General features: G+C 49.5%; 1 protein-coding gene across 4 annotated transcripts in view; it reads right to left on the reverse strand.

Annotated features, from left to right (window-relative positions):
* EEF2K (eukaryotic elongation factor 2 kinase) overlaps positions 1-22,863 on the reverse strand; it is a gene marked incomplete at its 5' end in the record, with an annotated part of 64,718 nt that overhangs the window by 11,501 nt on the left and 30,354 nt on the right. For 2 of the 4 annotated variants that reach the window (XM_080702680.1, XM_080702679.1), the window contains 11 exons: positions 2,999-3,187; positions 3,350-3,484; positions 5,853-5,915; positions 7,146-7,223; positions 9,640-9,707; positions 15,056-15,257; positions 15,859-15,986; positions 16,576-16,708; positions 17,240-17,389; positions 20,700-20,871; positions 21,226-21,263. In XM_080702680.1, coding sequence (XP_080558806.1) covers positions 2,999-3,187; positions 3,350-3,484; positions 5,853-5,915; positions 7,146-7,223; positions 9,640-9,707; positions 15,056-15,257; positions 15,859-15,986; positions 16,576-16,708; positions 17,240-17,389; positions 20,700-20,871; positions 21,226-21,263 — 1,356 coding nt within the window. The remainder of the gene's footprint in view (positions 1-2,998; positions 3,188-3,349; positions 3,485-5,852; positions 5,916-7,145; positions 7,224-9,639; positions 9,708-15,055; positions 15,258-15,858; positions 15,987-16,575; positions 16,709-17,239; positions 17,390-20,699; positions 20,872-21,225; positions 21,264-22,863) is intronic. The other 2 variants (XM_080702681.1, XM_080702682.1) reach the window with 2 other exon arrangements.

Genomic DNA, 22,863 nt, shown 5'->3' on the forward strand with positions numbered 1-22,863 from the left:
AATTCCAGCATTTGAGAGGCTGAGACAGGAGGATCGTGGTTTGCGGACAGCCTCAGCTACTTAGTGAGGCCCTTTGCAACTTAGTGAGACCATGTTTCAAAAAAATAAAGAAGGGCCGGGTGTGGTGGCACACACTTGTAATCCCTGCGCTTGGGAGGCGGAGACAGGAGGATCGCGCAGGTTCGAAGCCAGCCGCCGCTGGCTTATGAGACCCTGTTTCAAAATATAAAAAAATAGGTCTGGGAGTGTAGCCCGGAGGTAGATGAGCTTCCAGGAACCCCAGTACCACAAAAAAAAAAAAAAAAGAATAAAAAATTGGGCAGGGGGTGTAGCTCAGAGGTAGAATGTCCCTGGGTTCCACCCCCAATATCATGCCAAAAAAAAAAAAAATTTTGGTGCTGGGATTGAACCTGGGGGCCTTCTGCTTCTGAGCTACAACCCTAGCCCTACTTTATTTTATTTTGAAATAGGGTCTTACTAAATTGTGGTGGGCCTCATTAAGTTGCTGAGGCTGGCTGTGAACCTGTGGTCCTCTTGTCTCAGCCTCCCAAGTACTGAGATTACAACCATGTGCCATCATGCCCAGCTTTTCTTTTTTATGCAGTACTGGGGATTCAGCGAGAGGCATTCTACCTTGGAGCTACACCCCCAGCCTTATCCATTCATCCATCCATGCATCCATCCTTCCTTCCTTCCTCTCCTTTCTCCCCAGGGGCATTCTACCTCCGAGCTACACCCCCAGCCTTATTTTTTCTTCTTTATTTTGAAACAGGGTCTCAGTAGAGTTGCAAAGGGCCTCACTGAGTAGCTGAGGCTGTTCGCGAACCACAATCCTCCTGTCTCAGCCTCCCAAGTACTGAGATTACAGGTATGTACTACCATGCCTGGCTCGGACTTTTCTTTATTAAAATTTGAAGCAGGGTCTTGCTAAGTTGCTAAGTCTGGCCTTGAATCTGTGATTCTCCGGTTTCAGCCTCCCAAGTACTGGGATTACTTGGTGGCATCCATCACTATGCCCAGCCAACCTTTTTATATTATTTATTTTAATTTTTATCTTTGACAATACTGGGGATTGACTCCAGGGGTGCTCTGTCACTTGCAAGCAGCCTCCCTAGTAGCTGGGATTAGTAGTAGGTATGTGCCCCCACATCCAGCTAAAAAAACAAAAACCAAAAAAAACCCTTTTTTAATCTCATGAGTGTATTACCTATTCAAGAAGTTAAATAAATAAGAGCCTTCAGCCGGGCATGGTGGCGCATGCTTGAAATCCCAGCATTCAGGAGGCTGAGACAGGAGGATCGCGGTTCACGAACAGCCTCAGCTACTTAGCAAGGCCCTTCGCAACTCAGCGAGAGTTTAAAAATAAAATATTTTTATTTTGTTTCAAAAATAAAAAGATTGCCGGGCATGGTGGCACACACTTGTAATCCCTGCGCTTGGAAGGCGGAGACAGGAGGATGGCGCAGGTTCAAAGCCAGCCTCGTTGGCTTAAGAGACCCTGTTTCCAAATAAAATATAAAATAGGTCTGGGAGTGTAGCCCGGAGGTAGAAGGGTTCCATCCTCAGTACCACCAAAATAAATAAATGTTAATTAATTAAAAAATAGGGATGGTGGTCTAGCTCAGAGGTACAATACCCCTGGGTTCCATCCCCAGTACTGCAAAAAAATAAAAATTAAAATAAATAAGAGCCTTCAGAGCATTTCCCTGGTCTTTTTCATCCTAAGACCTGCCCACTCACCTGCCATGGTCCAGTTCTGAAGAGGGGTGGGGAGGCCTCTACACCACTTCTAACACACCTGGTGCTTCAGGTCCCCCTGGCCGCTCTTCAGCCCCAAGTCCTGCCGGCTCAGCCACCTACTCTAGCTCCACTGACCTCCTCCTGGCCTCTGCCCCAGCGTGGCCACTGGGCCCGAGCATGCGCAGTTCCCTCTGCCTGGTTTGATCCTACTCAGCCTTTAGGTCCACCTTAGATGTCCCTTTATCCATCATTCCCTGAGAAACGGGCAGCTCTGAGTGCCCGGCTCTGCTGCAGCCACCGGGAGTCTGGCCCCAGCTGGTTTTCAGGAGCCCCCATTTGTTTTCCTGGTATCTGTGCTTCTATCACACCATGGTTTAGTTTGGTACTGGAGATTAAACCCAGGGGTGCTCCACCTCCGACCTATACCCCTAGTCCTTCCTATTTTATTTTATTTTATTTTTGTGGTACTTGGTATGGAACCCAGGGGCATTCAACCTCCAAGCAACACAACCAGTCCTACTGTTTACTTATTTTGAAACAGGGTCTCACTGAGTTGTAAAGGGCCTCACTAAGTAGCTGAGGCTGTCCACAAACCACGATCCTCCTGTCTCAGCCTCCCAAATGCTGGGATTACAAGCGTGCACCACCACGCCCATCTTTCTTTCTTTCTTTCTTTCTTTCTTTCTCTCTCTCTCTCTCTCTCTCTCTCTCTCTCTCTCTCTCTCTCTCTCTCTTCCTTCCTTCCTTCCTTCCTTTCTTTATTTTTGGTGGTGCTCAGGGTGGATCCCAGGGGCTTTCTACCTCCGGGCTATACTCCCAGACCTATTTTATACTTTATTTGGAAACAGGGTCTCACTAAGTTCCTGAGAGCCTAAGTAGCTGAGGCTGGCTTCTAACCTGTGCGATCCTCCTGTCTCCGCTTCCCAAGTGTGGGGATTACAAGCGTGCGCCACCACGCCCAGCTCTTATTTTAAAACAGGGTCTTGCTCAGTTACTGAGGCTGGCCTCAAAACTATGCCTATCTCCTATCTCTGCCTCCCAAGTACCGAGATTATAGGTGTGCACCAACACGCCTCATTCTTACCTGGAAATAACTCTGCCACCTCCCACTCAACTCCCCAAAGACAGATCATTTCTACCAGTGATACCTAACTTTACAGTAGCTGGTCCCAAAACAAGCCTCAAATGTTTCTATGGCCTGTGTAGTCCCCCCGGAGGCGGGAGGCAGGTGAGCGATGGACTGGCAGCATCCTCTCACCTTCAGAGAGACCTCAGTCAGGATGTGGTGGGGTAGCTGCGAGTACATGAGTCCCAGGCCCACGATGGCTTCCAGCTCGCCCAGGTCGGCCGCGTGCTCCAGATGGAAGACCGCCGACTCTCGGTCCCACTCCGCGTCCTTCTCGCAGAAGCGTCCGCCCTCGTGGTAGCGCACCATGGCCAGATGCACCTGCCACACAGAGCGCGGTGTTGGCCCGGCTGTCCAGGAGGCCGCGGCCGCGGCCGAGGGCCTCCCAGCCAGCCTGCGGAGGAAGCGATTAGCAGAGGCCACGTGTGATCTGGGGTCTACGGGTTAGTGCAGAGAGGGCTCTAAATGGGCATTAACCCATACCTTCCCCAAAACGGACTTCCCGATTTTCTTTTCAAAGTCCAGAGCATTAAGCCTTTGCACTTCCAGGGCCACAGCCGAAGGCCTCGGCAGGTACAGGCGGGAGGGGTTGAGGAGGTTCCATTTCTCCACACAGACCTGAAGGGAGAGACCGGGGAGGGTGGAGTCTGTGGGCCAGAGACGCGAGGGCCTGGGAGGGGCGGGAGATGGACGCGTGGTCCAGCCGTCAGCGGCCCCTACTCCACGGGAGCCTGGCTGGCAAGGGAGGAGGAGTGATGCTTATGCTGTCAAAATTAATGGACACACGGCTCCAATTGTAGTCATTCAAATGCCACCGGCTCGGGGATGTGGAGAGATGATAGGACACGATGGCTAACAGAGCAGATGCAGCCTCTCAGAGAAGATGGTCCCCTGTTTTATCAGCCTGGCTGTGTGGCTGGTGATTTGGCGCTAAGCCATCCCCTCTGCATCCCCCATACAAGGCACTAGAAAAGTCTGACTTCAGCAAGTTGGCCTGCTTTTCCTGTGAATCAACCACGATGCCGTGGACAACCTCAACGGCGTGCTTGTAAGCCCAGGGATGGGGTCAGAAAGCGCATCATTTCTCCCGGCCAAAGATGCTCCGTCCAGAGGTGCTTGCAGGACGGCACTGGGCGGCTGTGTGCTTGCACATGCGCATACTAAACATCCTACTATGCACAGGGCAGCCCCACAACAAACAGTCCAACTCAGAATGCCAGCAGCGCTCCACACTGACCCTGGCCGGGCTGAGAAACAGCTGGCAGTAATGGTCAGTGTTCTGGCAGGAACACGGGTCAAACCTGCCGGGGTGGTCAGGGAAGGCCACGGGGTCCAGGCACGGAGAGCAAGATTTGAAGAGGAATGGCCAGAGGGGAAGAAGGACCTCACAGGTGGGAGAGACTTGTCTTAGCAAAGGCTTGGATGAGTGACGTTCAAGATAGTCTGGAAGCCAGCTAGAGAAGCAGGTGTGAGGTGTAAGGCTGGTGTTTCCCAGGCTCGCCTGATGCTAGCCATCCTCTGAGATGGCTATCTATACAGGCTAGACATACCTAACCCAAAAACCTGAAATCAAAAAGGCTCAAAAAATCTAAAAAAAATTTTGTGTGTGTATGTGTGGTACTGGGATTGAATAACAGGTGCATTCTACCTGAGCTACACCCTATTTTATTTATTTTAAAACAGGGTCTCAGCTGGGCGTGGTGGTGCATGCTTGCAATCCCCACGCTTGGGAGGTGGAGACAGGAAGATCACGCAGGTTCGAAGCCAGCTGTGCTGGCTTAAGAGACCCTGTTTCCAAAAATAAAAAAGTATAAAATGGTCTGGGAGTGTAGCCCGGAGGTAGAAGGGCTTCCAGGAACCGCAATACCACCAATAAATAAATAAATAAATAAATAAATAAATAAATAAATAAAATAAAACAGGGTCTCTTAGGGCTGGCTCCGTGGCTTAGCTGGTTAAAGGGCCTGTCTAGTAAAACAGGGTCTCGCTAAGTTGCCGAGGCTGGCTGCAAACCTGTGATCCTCCTGTCTTAGCCTCCCAAGTACTGGGATTACAAGTTTACACCACCATGCCCGGCTTGAAACTTTTTTGAATACCACCCTGATACCACGAGAATTCCATACCTGACCTCAAGAGACGGGCTGCAGTCAAAATGTAAGCAATAGCCGGGCATGGTGGTGCATGCTTGTAATCCCAGCATTTGGGAGGCTGAGACCGGAGGATCATGGTTCGCAGACAGCCTCAGCTACTTAGTGAGGCCCTCTGCAACTCAGTGAGACCCTGTTTCAAAATAAAGAATAAAAAATAGGGGAGGAGGTGTAGCTCGGATGGACCCCTGGGTTCCATCCTCAGACCCACACACACACAAAATATATATATATATATATGCACACTAAGAATATCATAATATATATATTATATATATATATATTATTACAAGATTCCCTCAGGATACCTGGCTAAGGTGTATATGAAATATAAAAGAAGTCTATGTTTAGACATGGGTCTCATCCCCAAGTTATCTCATGTAAAAGCAAATATTATAAAATCCAAAAAATATGCAAAGTCTAAAACACTTCCGGTGCCAAGCAATTCCAATAAGGGGCACTCAACCTGAACAAGCCGGGTAGCCTGGGGAGAGTCGCTGCAGATCTGTGTTGTCATAAAACGGGGATGAATAACCTTAGCGCATCTCACTGGATGCCTGCGGGAAGCAAACTGACCAACCCTGTGAGGCGCCTCCACGCAAGCTCTGTAACATGTGAGCTGTGGCTGCCGTCCTCTCTCCCCCAGGACCTTCCTTAACCCTCCACACAAACCCCTCAGCATCCCGCTCAGGACGGGGCCTCCAATTCACCCAGGCAGTTTGCTCCTTTACAAAATGGATGTGTGCAAGACAGATGGACAGGCAGCAGTGACGTGACAGTAACAACAGCCTGGAGCGGGCACACAGGTGGCCGTGACGAGTTCCCAAAGGGCGCCTTACCCGTCCGGAGCTGCCCAGGCTGTCTTCGTCAGACTCGTACCTCCGGTTCCCATTTGAGTGGCCCTGCGGAGACGTGAGATCGCGTGAGCCAGAGGGCAGACCTTCCTCCTAAAACTTCTCCCTGGGGAACTGGTCCAGCGCATCCTGATGGCCCTCCTCCTTAAGGCTGGAGCCCTTATCTGCCAAGCTGAGAGGATGCTGGGTCATGGGCAGGAACGAGGCACAGGCGTGGACATGACCTTCCGGTTGTTCTCTCTGTGTGACCAGATGGGTCTGACCCAGACGCACGGGATCCCGGCTTAGAGCCACTAGGGAAACGGTGCCCAGTCCTTCCTCCAGCCAAGGCTCCACTGTGTGTTTTATTTTTTTTTTCCTTTCTCCATGGCAATGGGGATTGACCCCAAAGGAAGTCTACCATCAAGCTATACCCCAGCCTATTTTATTTTTATTTTGAAACAGGGTGTCGCTAGGTTGATGAGAGTCTCACTACTTGTTGAGGCTGTCCTCAAACCTGCAATCCTCCTGTCTCAGCCTCCCAAATAGTGGGATTACAGGCATGTTCCACTGCGCCCAGCTCTGCTTGCTTTTTATTCAGTCATATCTCTGAGACAGAACCTATGAGCAAGATGAGCTTGATGCATACACTTGATTTTTTTAATTGTTTTTGGTGGTACTGGGGATTGAACCCAAGGGGATTCTGCTTCTGAGATATACCCCCACTCTATTTTATTTTTATTTTGAAACAAGGTCTCACTAAGTTGCAAAAGGCCCTGCTAAATTGCTGAGGCTGGCTATGAACCTGTGATCCTCCTGTCTCAGCCTCCCAAGTACGGGCACGTGCTACCACACCTGGCTCATAGACTTGATTCAGATTCATGGTAAAATCTCAAAATGGCTGATACTGCCAGGGTTCCGTCCTTACCCAGAGGAGTCTGGGAGGGAGCCTGAGGAAAACGACCCCTGGGGCCCTCCCCAGGACTGCCAGGGTCCTGTGCCCTTGAGCAGGGCCTCCCACCTACAGCAGCCAGGGCCCAGCCAGTTACCCAGCATCCTCTCTTCTCAGTAGCCAGCTTCAGGGTACGATGCTTTCAACCCTGTATCCAAGACACCACCCTGGCCCCTTCCTGTCCATTTCCCTGTTTTACCTTCTTCTCTGTATTTATCTTTATCTAAAGTAATCTTGTTTACTTGTTATACACTCAGGACCCAGTCACATTCCCCTCTGGCATTTATCATCCTGGGGGATCGGTGAGGCATCAGCGGGCCCTGGTCTCATTGCCTGGGGATCCTTACATGCTCTCGGGGCTCAGGGTCATCCAGCTCACTACGCTTCTCACTGGGGTATCCACTGTCCCCACTGGTCTCGGAGTCCTGTGGAGAGAAGATGATCTTAGGGTCTTAGTGGTCCTCCGAGTACTTGGCGGGGGTAACATCTGGATATCTCCATCATTTACTCTTAGTCCTCGGTCCCATCACCTCACTTAACATGCTCTCCCTCCTGTCCCTTGCTGGTTGGGAGACCAGAGAACAGAATAAAGTGGCAGTAAAGCGCTTGGGTCCTGGGGCCGGCCGGCCTGGGCTGGAGTCCTGGCTTTGGTATTTGCCAGCTGTGACGTGGGCAGTGACCTCTCTGACCTTCAGTTGCCTTTGCTATGGGGATTCCTTCTGGCACCTACATCACAGCACTGTGGAGATGAAAAGAGGCGTTTCCATGCTGAGCAGGCGGCTCTAGCACCAGGATGCCCTAGGAGCGGCTTACCCGCTTCACAGGCAGAGAACAAAGGCTGGCTTTAGGGCCACGGCCATGCACAAAAATGCAGCGCTGGGGACAGTACTCACCACCGCCACGCCCTCCCGGCACCGCAAAGGCCACCTGGGCGTATCTTTTATCTTCTAGACCTGGGTTCTCTTTGGGAAAGGAATCTGACGTCACGGGAAATCTCTCTCATTTCTACCAAAGCTGAATGTTGGTCCCGTATGCATGTGATTCGCATCTTTAGTCATCTAATCCGTTTTCTTCTTTCTGGGGTTAGAACCCAGGAGCATTCCACCTCCGAGCTACACCCCCAGCTGTATTTCTTTATTCTTTTTATTTTGAAACAGGCTCTCACTGAGTTGCAAAGGACCTCATTAAGTAGCTGAGGCTGTCTGCGAACCATGATCCTCCTGTCTCAGACTCGAATGCTGGGATTACAAGGGTGCGCCATCACACCCAGCCCCCCTTTCTTCCTTCCTTCCTTCCTTCCTTCCTTCCTTCCTTCCTTCCTTCCTTTATTTTTATTTATTTGTTGTGGTACTGGGGGTGAAACCCAGGGGCTTTTCTACCTCCAGGCTATACTCCCAGATCTATTTGATATTTTATTTGGAAACAGGGTCTCACTAAGTTGCTGAGAGCCTCACTAAGTAGCTAAGGCTGGCTTCGAACCTGTGTGATCCTCCCGTCTCAGCCTCCCAAGCGCTGGGATTATAAGCGTGCGCCACCACCACTGGCCCTTTTTTAAATTTTGAAACAGGGTCCCCAAGCTGGGTGTGCTTGTAATACCAGTACTTGGGAGGCTGAAACAAGAGGATTGCAGGTTTGAGGACAGCCTCAGCAGATAGTAAGACTATCATCAACCTAGTAAGACCCTGTTTCAAAATAAAAATAAAAAATAGGAGCCAGGTGTGGTGGCACACGCTTGTGATCCTAGTATTTGGGAGGCTGAGAACAGAGGATCACAGTTCGCGGTCAGCCTCAGTTACTTATTGAAGCCCTTTGCAACTCAGTGAGATCCTGTTTCAAAAATAAAAAGACTAAAAAATAGGGCTGGGGGTGTAGCTTGGAGGTACAATGCCCCTGGGTTCCATCCCCAGCACCACACACACAAAAAAATAGGGATGCTATGTAACACACACACACACACACACACACACACACACACACACACACACACACGAGAGAATAGAAAAAAAACAAACAGAAAGGTCCACTAGGTTGCTGAAGGTCTTGCTATGTTGATGAGGCTGGCCTCAAACTTCTGGTCCTCCTGTCTCAGCCCCTCAAATATGGGGATTACAGGTGTGTAATCTCTTTCTTTCTTTCTTTCTTTCTTTCTTTCTTTCTTTCTTTCTTTCTTTCTCTTTCACACATGCTAGGTGCACACATTCTATCTCTGAGCCTTATCCCTAGCCCCTATTCTTTTTCTTTAAACAGACCACTTTCTTTTACTTAAATAACGTTTGGTTTTGTGTTGCTCATGCTAGGCAAATGCTCTACCACCGCTACATTCTCAGCGCTTTTTTTGTGTGTGTGGTACTGGGGATGGAATCCAGGGGCCTTCTACCTTCAAGCTACACGGAAACACGGAAACAGGGTCTCACTGAGTTGCAGAGGGCCTCACTAAGTAGTAGCTGAGGCTGTCCTCGAACTGAGACCCTCTGGTCTCAGCCTCCCAAATGCTGGGATGACAAGCGTGCGTCACCACAGCCAGCTTCAGCCCTTTTTCTATTTTAATTTGAGACAGAGTCTTGCTAAGTTGCCCAGGCTGGCCTCACACCTGCGATTCTCCTTTCTGAGCCTCCCGAGTATCTGGTATTCCGGGTGGGCGCGCGCCACTGTGGCGGGCAAGGGACCCGGTGCTTCTCAGAGCTCTGCGCCGGGCAGCCGGGTGAACCTCATTTGCTTCCTCATACTGCCCCCACCGCAGGCCACCTGGCTGGGCTCCCACCGGACACTGCTCCCTGGGGAGGCAGCTCCCTCCTCCCACCCGCTGGGGCCCGGAGCTCCCTTCCCTCCCTTTCCACTCACCCGGTGGTGGTTCAAGCGGTCGTGGTCTTTGGGCGCCATGTTGTCGAGGTCACCAAATATCGGCCAATCTGGGGAGGGAGAAACAGAGATAGTGCGCAAATTCTACTGCTGGGACGGTCACGAGACCATCCTATTGCCTACAGCACACTGTACCTACCACCAAGCCCTTTATATTTAATTTTTAAAGAAAGGCACAGCTGGGCGTAATGGTGCATGATGGGTAATCCCAGGACTTGGGAAGCTGAGACAGGAAGATGTTAGGTTCGAGGATAGCCTCAGCAACTTAGTGAAACCCTATTTCAAAATTAAAAAAAAAAAAAAAAAAAAGCCGGGCGTGGTGGCGCAAGCTTGTAATCCCAGCGCTTGGGAGGCTGAGACAGGAGGATCGCACAGGTTCGAAGCCAGCCTCAGCTGCTTAGTGAGGCTCTCAGCAACTTAGTGAGACCCTGTTTCCAAATAAAGTATAAAATAGGTCTGAGAGTATGGCCTGGAAGTAAAAAAAGCCCCTGGGTTCCACCCCCAGTACCACCCTCCCAAAAGAAATGGGGCTGGGGGTGTAGCTGAGAGGCAGAATGTCTCTGGTTTCAATCCTCAGTGCTATACAAAACACACGGCGTGGAGGCTCAGGCCTGCAATCCCAGTACTTGGGAGGCTGAGACAGGAGGATTTCAGATTCAAGGCCAGCCTCAGTAGCCTAGTGAAGTGAGACTGTCAACAACCTATCGAGACCTTGTTCCAAAAACAAGAAGATAAAAAAGAGCTGGGGGTGTAGCTCAGAGGTAGCATGTCCCTGGGTTCAGTCCCCAGAACCAAAACCACAAAGTCCAAAATAGGAGAAGAATGTTGTCAGCCCCTGAGGGTCTACATTTCTTCCCTGAGAGCTTATTCCCTGGGCCCTCAAGTCACAGTGCAGTTATACTTGTCCTGTGTTTCCTGGCACTCTAGGCTCTGAATAAAGTGTGGTTGCGAAGGAAGAAAATCCACTGGTACATTTGGGGCCAATGTATAGGCCACAGACGCTTCAAAACCCACCGTCTCCTGGGAGTTTCCTGTCCCTGTCTCCTGCCCATTTTATATAAAGTTTGCAAGAATGGGGCCTGGGATAGGGGTGCCTGGGTAGATCTTCAAAATCAAAACAAGATAAGCGCCGGGCGTGGTGGCGCACGCTTGTAATCCCCGCGCTTGGGAGGCGGAGACAGGAGGATGGCGCAGGTTCGAAGCCAGCCGCGCTGGCTTAAGAGACCCTGTTTCCAAAAATAAAAATAGTGGGTCTGGGAGTGTAGCCTGGAAGTAGAAGGGCTTCCAGGAACCCCAGTACCACACACAAAAAAATCAAAACAAGATAAAGTTTGTAAAAATGGTTTTTATCACTGCTGGGCGTGGTGGCGCATGCTTGTAATCCCCGCGCTTGGGAGGCTGAGACAGGGGGATCGCACAGATTTGAGGCCAGACTCAGCTACTTAGTGAGACCCTGTTTCCAAATAAAATAGAAAATAGGTCTGGGAGGCCGGGCGTGGTGGCCCACACTTGTAATCCCCGAGCTTGGGAGGCGGAGACAGGAGGATCGCACAGGTTCAAAGCCAGCCGCGCTGGCTTAAGAGACCCTGTTTCCGAATAAAATATAGGTCTGGGAGTGTAGCCCAGATGTAGAAGGGTTTCCAGGAACCCCAGTACCCCCCCACACACACACACTAGGTCTGGGAGTATAGCCCAGAGGTAGAAAAAGCCCCCTGGGTTTCACCCCAGAACTGCAAAAACAACAAACAAACAAATAACCAAAAAAAAAAAAAAACAAAAAACAAAAAACAAAAAAAAACCCAAACTAAGATTATTACTTTTTTTTTTCTGGTACTGGGGATGAAACCTCAGGCCTTTTTCTACATTCAGGCTGTAGTACCAGACCTATGTTTTAGTCTTTTTTTATTTTTTGAAAAAGGATCTCACTGAGTTATGAAGGACCTTGCTGATTAGCTGAGGCTGTTGGCAAACCGCAATCCACCAGTCTCCGCCACTCAAATACTGGGATTACAAGTGTGCATCACCATGCCCTGGCAGGTTTTTATATTTTTAAGTAGCTTGAAAAAAAAATCAAAAGAATAGTCAGGCCTGGTGGCACATGCCTATAGTTCCAACTATTTTGGAGGTAGGAGGATTACTTGAGCCCAGGGGTTTAAGGCTAGACTATCTTATAAACAAGCCAGAGAGCTGGGTGTGGTGGCGCACGCTTGTAATCCTGTAATCCCAGCATTCAGGAGGCTGAGAAAGGAGAATTGTGGTTCCCGGACAGTCTCAGCTACTTAGGCCCTTTGCAACTCAATGAGACCTTGTTTCTTTTTTTCTTTTCTTTTCTTTTTTTTTTTGTGGTACTGGAGGTGGAACCCAGAGGCTTTCTCTGGGCTATACTCTCAGACCAATAGACCAATTTTCTATTTTATTTGGAAACAGGATCTCTCTAACTTGCTGAGAGCCTCACTAAGTAGCTGAGGCTGGCTTCGAACCTGTGCGATCCTCCTGTCTCAGTCTCCCAAGAGCAGGGATTACAAGCGTGCGCCACCACGCCTGGCGATGAGACCTTGTTTAAAAAAAAAAAAAATAGGACTGAGGGTATAACTCAGAGGTAGAAAGCCCCTGGGTTCCATCCCCAGTACCAAACAAAAACCCAAAAAACAAAAAACAAGCAGAGTGCAGTGGTTACATGCCTTACACGCCTGTCATCCTAGTACTTGGGGGACTGAGACAGGAGGATGATACATTAGTGGCCAGCATCGGCAATTTAGCAAGATCCTGAGCAACTTAATGAGATTCTGTTTAAAAATAAATAGGGCTTATGGATTTCATTCAGAGGTAGAAGGCACTTGGGTTCAAACCCTAGTAACAAAAAGCAAAAAACAGCTGGATGTGGTGGCACACGCCTGTAATCCTGGTACTTGGGAGGCTGAGACAGGAGGGTTCAGGGGCAACCTGAGCAACCTAGTGAGACCCTATTTTAAAATGAAAAATAAAAATGACTAGAGGTATAGCTCAGAGGTAGAATGCCTCCTGGGCATTCCCAGTACTATAAAAACAAAAACAAATAAACAAAACAAATAAACAAGCCAAAACAAATATCAAAGGAAGAATATTTTTTGACATGAAAATTATGTGAAATTTAAATTTCAGTGTTAGAGTTTTCTTGGAAAACAGCCATACTCATTCATTTAAATATTGTCTATGGCTGTTTTCACACTGAGACCGTGCGGCCTGTGAGGCTTAAAACCCTTCCTCTCTGGTTGGGCACAGTGGTGAGGCTGCTACTGAGGAGGCTAAGGCAGGAGGATTGCCAGTTTAAGGCCAAACTAGGCAACATAAGGAGATCCTAGCTAAAGGAAATGAGAATTTTACTCCCTGGCTTTTTAGGAAAATGTATCTTGCCGGGCCTGGTGGTGTATGCTTGTAATCCTAATATGCAGGAGGCTGAGATAAGAGGACCACAGGCCTTGGCAACTTAGTGAGACCCTGCTTCTAAATAAAATATAAAATAGGGCCGGAGGTACAACTCAGAGATATTATGCCCCTGGGTTCAATCCCCAGTAGCACAAGAAAAGAAGAAAGAAAATGTCTCTTGACTCCTGCTGCTGTAGGCTATTCAAAAAAATCTTCCTGTGGCTGTTTTAGCTGGATGTAGTGGCACATGCCTGTAATCCTAGTACTTGGGATGATGAAACAGGAGGATTACAGGTTTGAGGCCAGCCTCAGCCACTTAGTGAGACCCTGTTTCAAAATAAAAAATAAGCCTGGCGTGATGGTGCACGCTTGTAATCCCAGCATTTGGGAGGGCTGAGACTGGAGAATGGTGGTTCGCGGACAGCCTCAGCTACTTAGTGAGGCCCTACACAACTCAGTGACACCCGGTTTCAAAATAAAGAATAAAAAATAAGGCAGGGGGTATAGGTCGGAGGTCAAATGCCCCTGGGTTCCATCCCTAGACCCGCAAATAAATAAATAAATAAATAAAATAAATTAAAAAAAAAAACAACAAAAAGGCCTGGGGGTGTAGCTTGAAGGAAGAATGTACCTGGGTTCAATTCCCAGTACACACACACACACACACAAATAGGCTTCTTTAACATTTTTATGTTAAAACCTTTCCCTCCTGTTCCTTCCTATCCTTTCCCAGCTGAATACCCGGCCACATCAGCTTCCAGTTCTTCAAGCCAAATCCCTGGAGTCCACCTCGGGGGGGGCCCGCTTTCCTGCAGGCCTCCAAGAGGCTCCCATGAGACACCACTTCAACTTCAGAAACAGTAATTCAGCTGTCCATAGATGTTAACAGATTTCCTAAAGCCGAACATCCTCAAATTCAGTTATGACGGACTACTCTAAGATAGTTAGTTTTTGTTGCTGTTTGTGGTATGGGGCTTGAGCCCAGGGTGCTCTACCACTGAGCCACATCCCAGCCCTTTATTATTATTATTATTATTATTATTATTATTATTATTATTATTATTATTATTATTTGTGTATGTGTGTGGGGGGGTACTGAGGATGGAACCCAGGGGATTCTACCTCCGAGATATTCCCAGCCCTTTTTAATTCTTTATTTTGAAACAGGGTCTCACTGCCTTGCAAAGGACCTCACTAAGTAGTAGCTGAAGCTGTCTGTGAACTGTGATCCTTCCTGTCTTAGCCTCCCAAATGCTGTGATTACAAGCATGTACCACCATGGCCGGTTTATATTTTTTAATTATGAGTTAAAGGTCTCACTAAGTTGTTCAGGCTGGATTAACACTCGTGAGCCTCATGAGTCACTGAAACTACAGGCATGGACCACCACACCTGACTAGGTACTATTAATTTGTATTTGCTAATACTTTATTTAGAATTTTTTTTGGCAGTACTGGGGATGGAACCCCCAGTACTACCTCTGAGCTACATCCCCAGCCCAATTTTTTATTCTTTGTTTTGAAACCAGGTCTCACTGAGTTGCAAAGGGCCTGAGTAGCTGAGGCTGTCCCCAAACTACAATGTTCCCGTCAGTCTCCCGAATGCTGGGATTATAAGCATGCACCACCATGCCTGGCTTTTATTCAGAATTTTTACATTACAGTCACATAGATGTGTGTGCCTGTATGTATATGAGGTGGGGATATAATATTCTCTTTTGGTCTTCTGTCAAATTTTAGTATAAGGGTTTTACTAGTTTAATAAAACACACGGAAAACTGTTAACTTGTTTTCTACAGTGGGGCTTGTTTTTGTAGCAGTTGGATGACTTGTTTCTTCAAAGTTCCTCCAAAGAACTCACCGGTAAAACCATCAGGGCCGTGAATCTTTTTGGCCAGCACATCGGATTTTCTAACATGAATAAAGTTTAGCCCTGCTCTACCGGGCACCTGTCCCCGCTGGTCACAGTGGCCAGAGACCGAGCCATCACTCACGGAGCTGGTCCAGTTTCTGGCTGTGCGGTGTGGCTGAGGACGGGGAGGAAGGGAGAGAGTCGAAAGTCATGTCGCTCAAGTTCTCGTCTCCTGAGTTCTCTGAAAGGCGGAGGAGCAGGGGCGGCCGGCTGCCGGAGAAAGTCCTTATTCGGGGGCTCCCGCATTTCTCTTCTGTTCCCCTCAAGAAGGTCTTGGCTGATTGCTGAGGACATTAACAAGGGTACTTATGTCATGAAGGCACTCTTTGGGGGATGAAGGGTTCTTTCTGCCTCTGTTCCCTTTAACCCTGAAGCCCTTATAGCCATGGCTTTTACAACAATCCTAGTAGAAAATCCATAACAAAACCCCAATCTGTGCAGGATTAACCCTATAGTGTCCAAGATGGGGCATAAGGAGTGGAGCTCCAGCCAACATTTCCTAGAGTGCTGGCCCTGAGCTGGAAATTATATCCCAGTATGTGTCCAGAATCGCACGCTGGTCTTGGCTGATGGCCTCCCGCATCTGGGTCACATGAGCAGGGGCGAGGCGGGGTGGTCTCACCTGGTACCAGTGAGGTGCCTGGGAGCGAGGTCTAAGTCTAGTCCACTCATTGCTAATACACCACACAGACATGAACACGCAGCTCCTCTCACCTTTCAACCTGACTTTTTTCCCCCCTCTGGTCACAAATGGGCCAGGGCTCTGTGCATCGAGTGGCCGGGCATGGGATGGCTCTTCCCAGCCCTGATAGTCCTTAATTAAGCACCGCCATTTGGGCGGCAGAAGGGCCGTCCTGTCTGAGCAGGTTTATATCGGGTACCCACCTGCAGCTTGGTGTTCTGATTCAGAGCATCCTGCTCCCGCGGCGAGAGGTCAAAAGGAGTGAGGCCCATGCTCGTGCAGATTCTGTTGCAGGCGTGAGAGTAGAAGAAGAGAGCCATTCCCCGGACACCTGTGGACAGAACAAGGGTGTCTGGAGTACTGCTTGGCACAGAGATGGAATGGGAGGGCCACCATAAGTGCAGACACATGGCCAGGCTGAGGAGGAGGGTTGGACACCCCAGGCTCCCACCGCAGTGAGCTTGGGAAGGCCCATACACTATCGTGGCGTTTCCTTGGGTGTACAAAGAATGTGCAGATTTCTTATTTTATTTTTGTGGTATTGGGGATGGCACTCAGGGGCATTCTACTTCCGAACGACACTCCCGGCACAATTTTATTCTTTTATTTTTGAAACAGAGTCTCACTGAGTTGCAGAGTGCCTCACTAAGTTCCTGAGGCTGGCCGCAAACCTGTGATTCTCCTGTCTCAACCTCCCAAGTACTGGAATTAGAAGCACGTGCCACCACACCTGGCCTCCATTTTATTCTTTGATTTTGAAACAAGGTCTCACTAGGTTGCAGAGCGCCTCCCTGAGGCTGGCCACAAACCTGCAATCCTCCTGCTTCAGCCTCCTAAATTCTGGGATTGCAAGCCCGAGCGGCCACGCCCGGCAGGATGTGCAGATTTTTGGGAGGAGCACGGTCTGGCTCCCCACCTACCAAGGTTGCCATCTCCAAAGTCAGTGCCCGTCTCGGTGTGGATCTGTGGGTCGGTGTAGAGGTCGCCCACTCCTTGGATGTCTACCACGATCAGCTGATGGCCGGAACGCTCAAACGTGAAGTGGCTGAAGGCCTGTGGGGGAACATTTAGAAAAGGAGGCTGCGCTGGATGCGGTGGCACATGCCTATTATCCCAGCCTCTATAATTCAGCAAGACCCTGTTTCATGATAGAGAGGAAGGGCTGGGGTGTAGCTCAGAGGTAATGTGCCCCTGGGTTCAATCCCCAGTACCACAAAATAAAAGGAAAAGGCAGTTGTAAGAGACTTGGCTGTGAGCTATGCTGAGCATTACGACACCCAGCTCTGCCAATGCTGGGGGGCTTTCTCAGCAAGGAGAAGTTGTACAGAAGAAAAGACAAAGGAAGGAGGCCTGTTCGGTTTGGCGGGGACCTTGGAGACACGGGTCTTGTGGTCACCGTGGATCTCCAGGTAGAAGCTGGCACGGGGTGTCAGGTGCCCCGTTACGAATCTTCAGGATGCTCTGAGGGTTTGAGACCTCCCACCTACAAGGATCCTCCTTTCTGGGGCTGGACCTGACCAGGCTTCACTCCAAAGGCTGAGGAGGATGGAGAGTGAGGCATGCAGAGCAGGCCGGGGGCCTCACCTGCGGGGTCAGGCGGAGGTTGTCATCGCGGACGAAGCCTGAGTTGGAGTTGTATTTGATGTACTTGCCCTCGATGTAATGCTCCAGGTGGAAGAGGGGCTTGCCTGGCCTTTCCTGCAGCTCGATGATGCACATCTGCATGATGTCCACCTAGTGGGGGCCAGAGGGTAGGGTCAGGTGGAAGGGCAGGGCCCTGAGGGTGCCCTCCTCTGTCTGGGTTCAGATCCTGACTCCACCACGTGCTCTGTGGCAGGAACTGCTCATTATCTCTCAAATCCATTCTCCCCTTTTCCTTTTAGAATGAACTCCCATCCCTAAATTTTAGCAAGATGTGCACCCAGGAGGCAACACACTGCTTCGCCTCCCTTGCAGCTAGATGCAGGCATGTGACCACATCCAGCCAAAGGGAAGTGAGTGTTAGTGATGTCAGAACTGCAGCCTGCCTCTAACAACGACTCTGTCTGAAGCCAGAACTGGTGCTGTGGCCCACGGCAACCCCAGGGATGGCAGAGCAACAAGACGGAAGGAACCCGGGCCTCTAGATCTCTGGATGACACCAAAGATGTGATACATCAGCCGACCCCGAGCCACCCTCAATGCAGGACTATTCAATGAGAAAGAAATCATTTCATATTAGCACATGTTTGTAGGTCTGCTTGCTAGGAACTCAGCCTGTGCCTGACACAAGTAATATAAATTTGAGCACATTTTTCTGTGCCTCAGTTTCCTCACTGTGGAGAGGGGATCTCAGACTGAGTTCAAAGAGGAGATATGTTTGTGCACAAAATTGTCAGTCAACATTTGTAAGCTAAGTATTATCAGTAGACACAGTTCTTGTCCTATGTACCAGTATTGCCAACAGTGGTTCTCTCCCTGCGATGGGGAATGATAAGGAATTTTGAGGTTCTTTACTAATTTTTAATAGCATATGTTTAATTTTATACACAGAAGAAAATGTATTAATACTATGTATGGTCTGAAAAGTGGGGTAGGGAAGACCTGTGACTCAAATCTTCTGCCTTGTTATATGAGGACTCGCCCATGGGATCTGTCACCCTCAATGCCACCTATGATATGGGAGGAAGCAGGTCTGGGTTTCCCAAGAAAATGACTACCCAGGGAGGTTGAGTCACCAGACAGGCCGACAAGAGCTGCAGAGGCCAAAAGAGCTGAGAGCCCTGTACTTCCCCAAGCACCTCTGTTTGCAGAACCAGCCCGAGGGAAAGAAGAGAAGAGGAAGAGGGCTCCCGCCTTGACGCTGGCTCTGTCCTACAAGAAAGCTCCTGGCAGGACCACCTGCTGGCCAGAGTGGACAGCGGGTACCTGCTCAAACAACCATACTCAGCTCCCTCCCTTAACGGAAGCACATCTCCATCTACTGGACACCTAGGTACTCAGGAAAAAGAGTCAGTAAGATAGAACCTCAACCAGGAATGGTGGTTCATGCTTATAATCCTAGTATTGGGAGGCCGAGACAGGACGATTACAAGTTCAAGGGCAGCCTCAACAATTTAGTGAGACCCTGTTTAAAAAAAAAAAGTCAGACGAATGTGGTGCCGCATGCTTGTAATTCCGGCATTCGGGAGGCTGAGACAGGAGGATCACGGTTTGCGGACAGCCTCAGCTACTTAGTGAGGCCCTTTGCAACTCAGTGAGACCCTGTTTCAAAATAAAGAATAAAAAATAGGGCTGGGAATGTAGCTTGAAGGTAGAATGACCCTGGGTTTCATCCCCAGGATGGCAAAAAAAAAAAAAAAAAAAACCACCAGATGCAGTGGCACACACCTATAATCCCAGCACTTGGGAGATGAGACAGGAGGATCGTGGGTTTGAAGATAGCCTCAGCAACTTAGTGAGGCTGTGAGCAACTTACTGGGATGCTGTTTCAAAAAAAAAAAAAAATAGGGCTTGGGGGTATATCTCAGAGGTAGAATGCTCCTGGGTTCAATTCCCAGCACCAGAAAACAACAACAAACCAAAACAGAAAATAGGGCTGGAGGTATAGCTTGCAGGTAGAATGGCCCTGGGTTTAATCTTCATGATCAAAAATAAATGTTAACTAAATAAACAAGACTCTTTCAGGTAATACTAACTGCTCTGAAGAAAAGATTATAGAATGAACCAGAACCCCGTGGCAGAGGCAACGGGGTGGAGGGGCGACTGTTCAGGGTGATCGGGGATGGCCTTGCTTCCAGGGTGACGTGCGAGCCGAGACGCACAGCCAGGGTGAAGAGAGGCAGGAATGAGCTCAGAAAGGACACGAGGGTTGACAAGGCCGGAGCACAGCCCTCTTTTGCAGCGTCACGGCCTGAGTGCAGAGGCTGTGGCTTTGGGGTCCACTTAAGTGTGCTCAATCAAGGGACGCCTCGCAAACATAAGGTGCTCAATAAATCCTTGGACTCGCTGAGGCATCCAAGAGACAGTGCCTTGCATGGGGTGCCCGGGCAGTGGGAGAGCTAAGTGGTGAACTCAGGCAGGGCCAAGGCAGGGGTGGTGATTCCTCAAGCGCCACAGGCAACAGGAAGCTCAGCTTGGCTTCAGTTATGCAAAACCCTGGGGCTAGAGTGAATGCACCAACCTGGCAAAGCATGGGAAGGCCTGGATTTAAGACCTGGCTTTATCAAAGCAGAAGTGGGTAAGGCATTTAACCTTCTGAGCCCTAGGTTCCTCAGAGAGACATTCTTGCCTTTTGGGGGGAGGGGCAATGCATCCTTAAGTTTAGTTCATATGGTCTGGGTGGAATGTCTTTTGACATTCTTGGCTTTAAGGATGAGCATGTGGTTCAGACCTGCCCAATCTGCATATTCCCTCCCCCTGGCCATTGTGATTGGCTCAGCCATAAACATCAGACCTAATCAGAGCCGATGAAACCCAGTTCTAGCCAGACTGGTGGCACACACTTGTAATCCCAGTACTTAGGAGGCTGAGACAGCAGAATCACAGGTTTGAGAATAGCCTCAGCAATTTACAGAGACTCTTCCTCAGCAACTCAGCAAAACCCTGTTTCCAAATAAAAACAAAATAGAAGCTGGGTGTAGTAAGTAGCGCACACTTGTAATCCCAGTATTTGGGAGGTTGAGACAGTAGAATCGCGGTTCACGAACAGCCTCAGCTACTATTTAGTGAGGTCCTTTGCAACTCAGTGAGACCCTGTTTCAAAATAAAGAATAAAAAATAGGTCTGGGAGTGTAGCTAGGAGGTAGAATGTCCCTGGGTTCCATCCCCAGTACTGCAAATAAAATAAAATAAATAAATAAATAGGGTTGGGGATGTAGCTCAGAGGTAAAATGACCCCTAGCACCACAAAAACAAACAAATAAGTAAACAAATGATGGTTGTCATCAACTACTGTAAAATAGTGAAGAAGGGGCCCCATAAGCAGCACCCCTTCACCCTCATCCCCAGACACTGTCCCCACCACCCTGGTATGGGAAGGAGGCAGGTAGGGGGTGCCACGCACCTGTTTGGGGGGCTTGTGCCGATTAAACTCCTCCCCCCAGAGCTTGGCCTCCATCTGTAGACGCACATCCTCAAAGTACACGTCCCTGCCCACTGGCTCGAGGTAGCGCTTGGCCACATAGTTGGAGGCGCCCTTCCACTGCTGGGCATGCAAAAAGTTGGACAGCTTCTTCCTGGGGGAAGGAACAAAATGTGGGCGGTGGGAGGGACATTCTCACCCCACCGCGTATTCAGAAAGCTGAGAAGAAGGGCCGAGGCCACCATTAAAGGCCTCCCCTGCCATCTCCCTTGATCTCCAAATACCAGAGCAGAGATTCGTGGGATATCCACTGTTCTCCTGAAGGACACCCCCCCCCCCAAGCCAGGCACAAGGTGTGGTTCAACAGACACCAGGTAGAGAGGAGCCTGGGCTACAGTGGGCAGAGGCCACTGTCTCTAATCTTTAGCTGAAAATGTCCCAATATGCCGGCTCTCAGGAGCCTGGCAGAGCCTGGGCAGGGCCCCAGGTGCCAGGCTGTGTCACTTACGTCCTGAAGCACTCCCGCATCGCGCCACGGCCGAAGGGCTGAAAGACACAACACGGAGGGTCACCAAGCCCCAAGCCCCACCCAGAAGCAACCCTGAGCCTCCCTCCTCTACCCCGGCACAGGCCTGATAGGTCGCCCAGCCTGCAGGCTGCTGGGACAAAGACCCATCTGCTCTCCGCCCCGGCTGAGGGTACCAACCCCCAGAGGGCAGGATATGGAGGGAGAGGCGGTTTGTGTCAAAGGATGTTTTCTGCAGACCTGTCTGTAACAGAAAGAAAGGGGATACAAAGCTGGGTGTAGTGGTAGTCCTAGTTAATGGGAGGCAGAGACAGGAACACCACTTGGGGCCAGAAGTTTGAGGCCAGCCTGGGCAACATAGAAAAACCTTGTGTGCTGTAGTTTGGATCTTGACTACTCCTCAAAGACCCAAGTGTTGAAGGCTTGGTCACCAGGCCATAGTAGTTAGGTCATTGAGGGTGTGCCCTTGAAGGGGACAGGGGGATCTCAGACCCCCGCTTTCCTCATTGCCTCCTGGCCACCATGAGGTACAGGCCTCTCCTACCACACGCTCCCGCCATGATGAACTGTGCTGCCACAAGTCCAAGGGGACGGGGCCAAGCAGCGAGGACTGAAACCTCTGAAAATGAGTCAAAAGATGCCTTTCCTCTTTCCAGTTGACTCTCAGGTATTTTGTCACAGTGATGGGAAACTAACATACTGTCTCAAAAAGAAAAAAAAAAGTGGGAACAACCTGGATGCCCATCAACAATATATTACTAGATAAATCACTAGATTTATTTATTTATTTACTTATTTTGCAGTTTTGGGGATGGAACCCAGGGGCATTCTACCTCCGAGCTACACTACACCCCCCTGCCCTATTTTTTGTTCTTTATTTTGAAACAGGGTCTCACTGAGTTGCAAAGGGCCTCACTAAATAGCTGAGGCTGTCCGCAAACCACAATCCTCCGGTCTCAGCCTCCAAAATTCTGGGATTACAAGCGTGTGCCACCATGCCCGGGTCCCACACGTTTTTTAATTCTTTATTTGAAACAGGGTCTCACTAAGTTACGGAGAGCCTCACTAAGTGGCTGAGGCTGGCTGAGAATCTGTGATCCTCCTCTCTCAGCCTCCCAAGCACTCGGATTACAAGTGTGCACCATCACGCCCGGCTTCAACTAGGTTTATTCGTTCAATGAATATTACGTGGCGATGAGCACGAATAAAAAATGTTGAGTAAAACAAGCCATACTTGAAAGAATCCGTATTGTATGGCTCCATTTATTGAAAGTATAAAAAATAAGTGGCAGAACTGAGTAGGGGCGTTCAGTGGTGGAGAACTTACCTTGCGTGCACAAGGCCCTGGGTTCGAGTCCCAGAAATGCAAAATAATAATGACAATAATAACAACAACGAGGACAATGATGATAAAGACAGGACTGACAAGGGTGGTAGGAGTCATTGTGGCACTCCCCTTGAGAGGGGCAGTGACTGAGACGGGCTCCTGGGGCACGGCTCATGTTCTGTTTCTCTGTCTCCATGTTGCTGTGTGTGTATGTGTGTGTGTGTGTGTGTGTGTGTGTGTGTGTGTGTGTGTGTGTGGTATTGGGGATGGAACCCAGGGCCATTCTACCTCTG

This window comes from Muscardinus avellanarius, assembly GCF_963383645.1.
Source record: "Muscardinus avellanarius genome assembly, chromosome: 10".
NCBI classification, from domain to species: Eukaryota; Metazoa; Chordata; class Mammalia; order Rodentia; family Gliridae; genus Muscardinus; species Muscardinus avellanarius.